The following is a 2,386-nucleotide window of genomic DNA, read 5'->3' as shown; positions in this document are numbered from 1 at the left end:
GGGACGAACAAATATCGTCAAGCATAAGATTAGTACCGGTGAAGCTAGGCCCATCTGGCAGCCACCCAGGCGTATTCCACCTCCTTTGCAGGGAGAAGTAAACCATCTATTTAAAAAATGCTTCGAGATGAGGCTATAAAGTCATCCAAGTCACCATGGGCCTCTCCTATCGCGTTGGCAAAGAAGAATGACGGCAGGCTGCAGTTATGCATCAACTATAGGAAGTTGAATGCCGCAACCAAGATAAATGCCTTTCTTCTCTCCCACATAAATGTCTCACTTGGCTCCTTACATGAGTCGCAGTGGTTCTCCACCCTAGATTTAAATTCGGGATGTTGGCAAGTAGAGTTTGCAGGAACAGACCGAGGAACTGCAGCTTTTATATTGTCAAACGGGCTTTATGAGTTTTCGACGATGCTGTTTGAATTCTGCAACGCAGCGGCCACCTTCCAACATCTCATGCAAACAGCTCTGATCAGCCTATTCCAAAGCATTGCATTATCCATCTTGACGATCTTCTTATTTTTGGTGGAGACATTAAAGTGCACAATGCCAACCTGAAACTAGTGATGGATCGACTACGGGATGCAGGATTAACCTAGAACCCGAAGAAGTGCCGTTTCCTGCAACGCTCGGTCATCTTCCTGGGCCATAGAGTCTTGTCGAATGGGAATTTTTAAAGGAGCTCATAAGTGATCGCGCTAAGGATGGTGCCAAAAGAACGAGGTGGCTATGTAATACCCATAGTGTTTTAATGCACCTTTCAGAGAGAAGGCAAGGTTACAAATCGAATCTGGTAATAGAGTCGGCGTCTCCCAAGCCTGAGAGCGATTACGGATCCTCCTCTTGTTTTCCCGATCCACTTTCCTCTCATAAGTCGAGATCAATCTAACCTAGTTGTTCTAAGAGTAAGAGGAATGAGGTGAAGTACAAGTCTCGAGCTACATAAGTGTTGTTTAAAAAGTAGATTTTTAATAATTGCACAATAGTATGCTACTATACACTGATGAATAAATGATGCAAAATAAGACATGGTGGCATAGAAATGTGCTAATCACCTCCGACACCTCCTTCGCAGCCTTGCCTGACACTACTTTAGGGGCCATAACAACAGCAATTTCCTCTCTCTTCCCCGTCAGTGAAACGCAACACAAGTCGCCAACACCGCCATCTCCACATCTATTTAACTCTAATCCTCCCCTCACCATCACTGACAAAGTTCGCGTCACCACCAATAACACAGGCACCAGCCAATCACAATGACCAAAACTGCATCAGGCATCCTTTCATTGGCCCGAGTTTGGAGCGAGGCCGATGTGGCAACAGCCTTCTCTCTAACCCCCCCATCTGCACGTAGATGCCACCATTGCATCAGCCAATCAGCACTCTACATCCATCCACTCAAACACGTTTGATGTAATCACATTTTTACCCATCTTGCACATATTCTCTGTATGTTCAAGTGATAGAATTTTTTAGCCTTGCATAAATACACATGCAAATGCAAACACATATAGATATAAGCGTTCTAAATACATGTAAGTGAAAAACCGGAACGCATAGAAACAACAATGTACAAAAGTTGCTTTAGAACATATTTTTCTATGGGTGCACGGACGTGTACCACCATTTTTAAATAAAATAATATATTATTATGAATAAATGATGAAAACTAAGACATGGTGGCATGCTAATGTGCTAATTAATGGTTTACAAATAAACCAAAACTAACAATATTGCAGCTAACCTGCATATATATACCGAGGGAGCCATTACTAATCACCAAGTACTTAGCTAGAGGTCGAAGTGCAAGCTAGACACATTGTTGGTGTACGCGTGTGCGAATGAGTGTGCGTGAGTGGTGCATGCAGATCACGGAATTGTTGAATGTGATGTTACAGCACCAATGGCATCAACAATGTGCAACTAATTTGAGGTGAAGATAGATGAGCTTGGCTCGAATCGAAGGCAAACACGTCAAAGCCTCTTCCAGGCGAGATGCGGTCGAGTCAGATGCAGCTGTCGACGCGTGAGACAAAGAGGAAACTGTCAGAGCCAATAGCAGGCGACGATAGCGGTGACGAGCGAATGAGATGTGCAAAGTGATTAGACTTCTGCGTAGCCAATAAGCAGTGTGCCTCAGTGTGACGAGAGGTGGCTATAAGAAGGGGGCAGTGAGTCACGCGATGCTATCACGCTTGAATCGGTTGGTGGCTTGCTTAGCGAAGAGGACAATGAGCGGCAGAGGCAAAGGAGGTAAATTGCGGGCTAAAGCGAAGACGAGGTCGGCGCGAGCTGGTCTGCAATTCCCCGTGGGTCGTGTGCACCGCCTGTTGCGTCGTAGCAACTACGCGGAGCGCGTGGGTGGGTGCTAGATCATCGGTCT

At 45.4% G+C, this 2,386-nt stretch overlaps 1 protein-coding gene across 1 annotated transcript; it reads left to right on the top strand. All coding sequences in view use genetic code 11, as the record gives it.

The window, feature by feature from the left end:
- Positions 1–1,998: 1,998 nt before the first annotated feature.
- Positions 1,999–2,375, top strand: EGR_10389 (Histone H2A; the record flags this gene model as incomplete). Its single annotated transcript, XM_024499638.1, has 2 exons — positions 1,999–2,077; positions 2,224–2,375. 2 exons carry the CDS (start codon positions 1,999–2,001, stop codon positions 2,373–2,375), a joined length of 231 nt encoding a protein of 76 aa, XP_024345945.1.
- Positions 2,376–2,386: the final 11 nt, after the last annotated feature.

This window comes from Echinococcus granulosus, assembly GCF_000524195.1.
Source record: "Echinococcus granulosus chromosome Unknown EG_S00215, whole genome shotgun sequence".
NCBI lineage: Eukaryota > Metazoa > Platyhelminthes > Cestoda > Cyclophyllidea > Taeniidae > Echinococcus > Echinococcus granulosus.
Note: the sequence above shows the minus strand (reverse complement) of the source record. Positions and strands in the feature narration are given on the sequence as shown.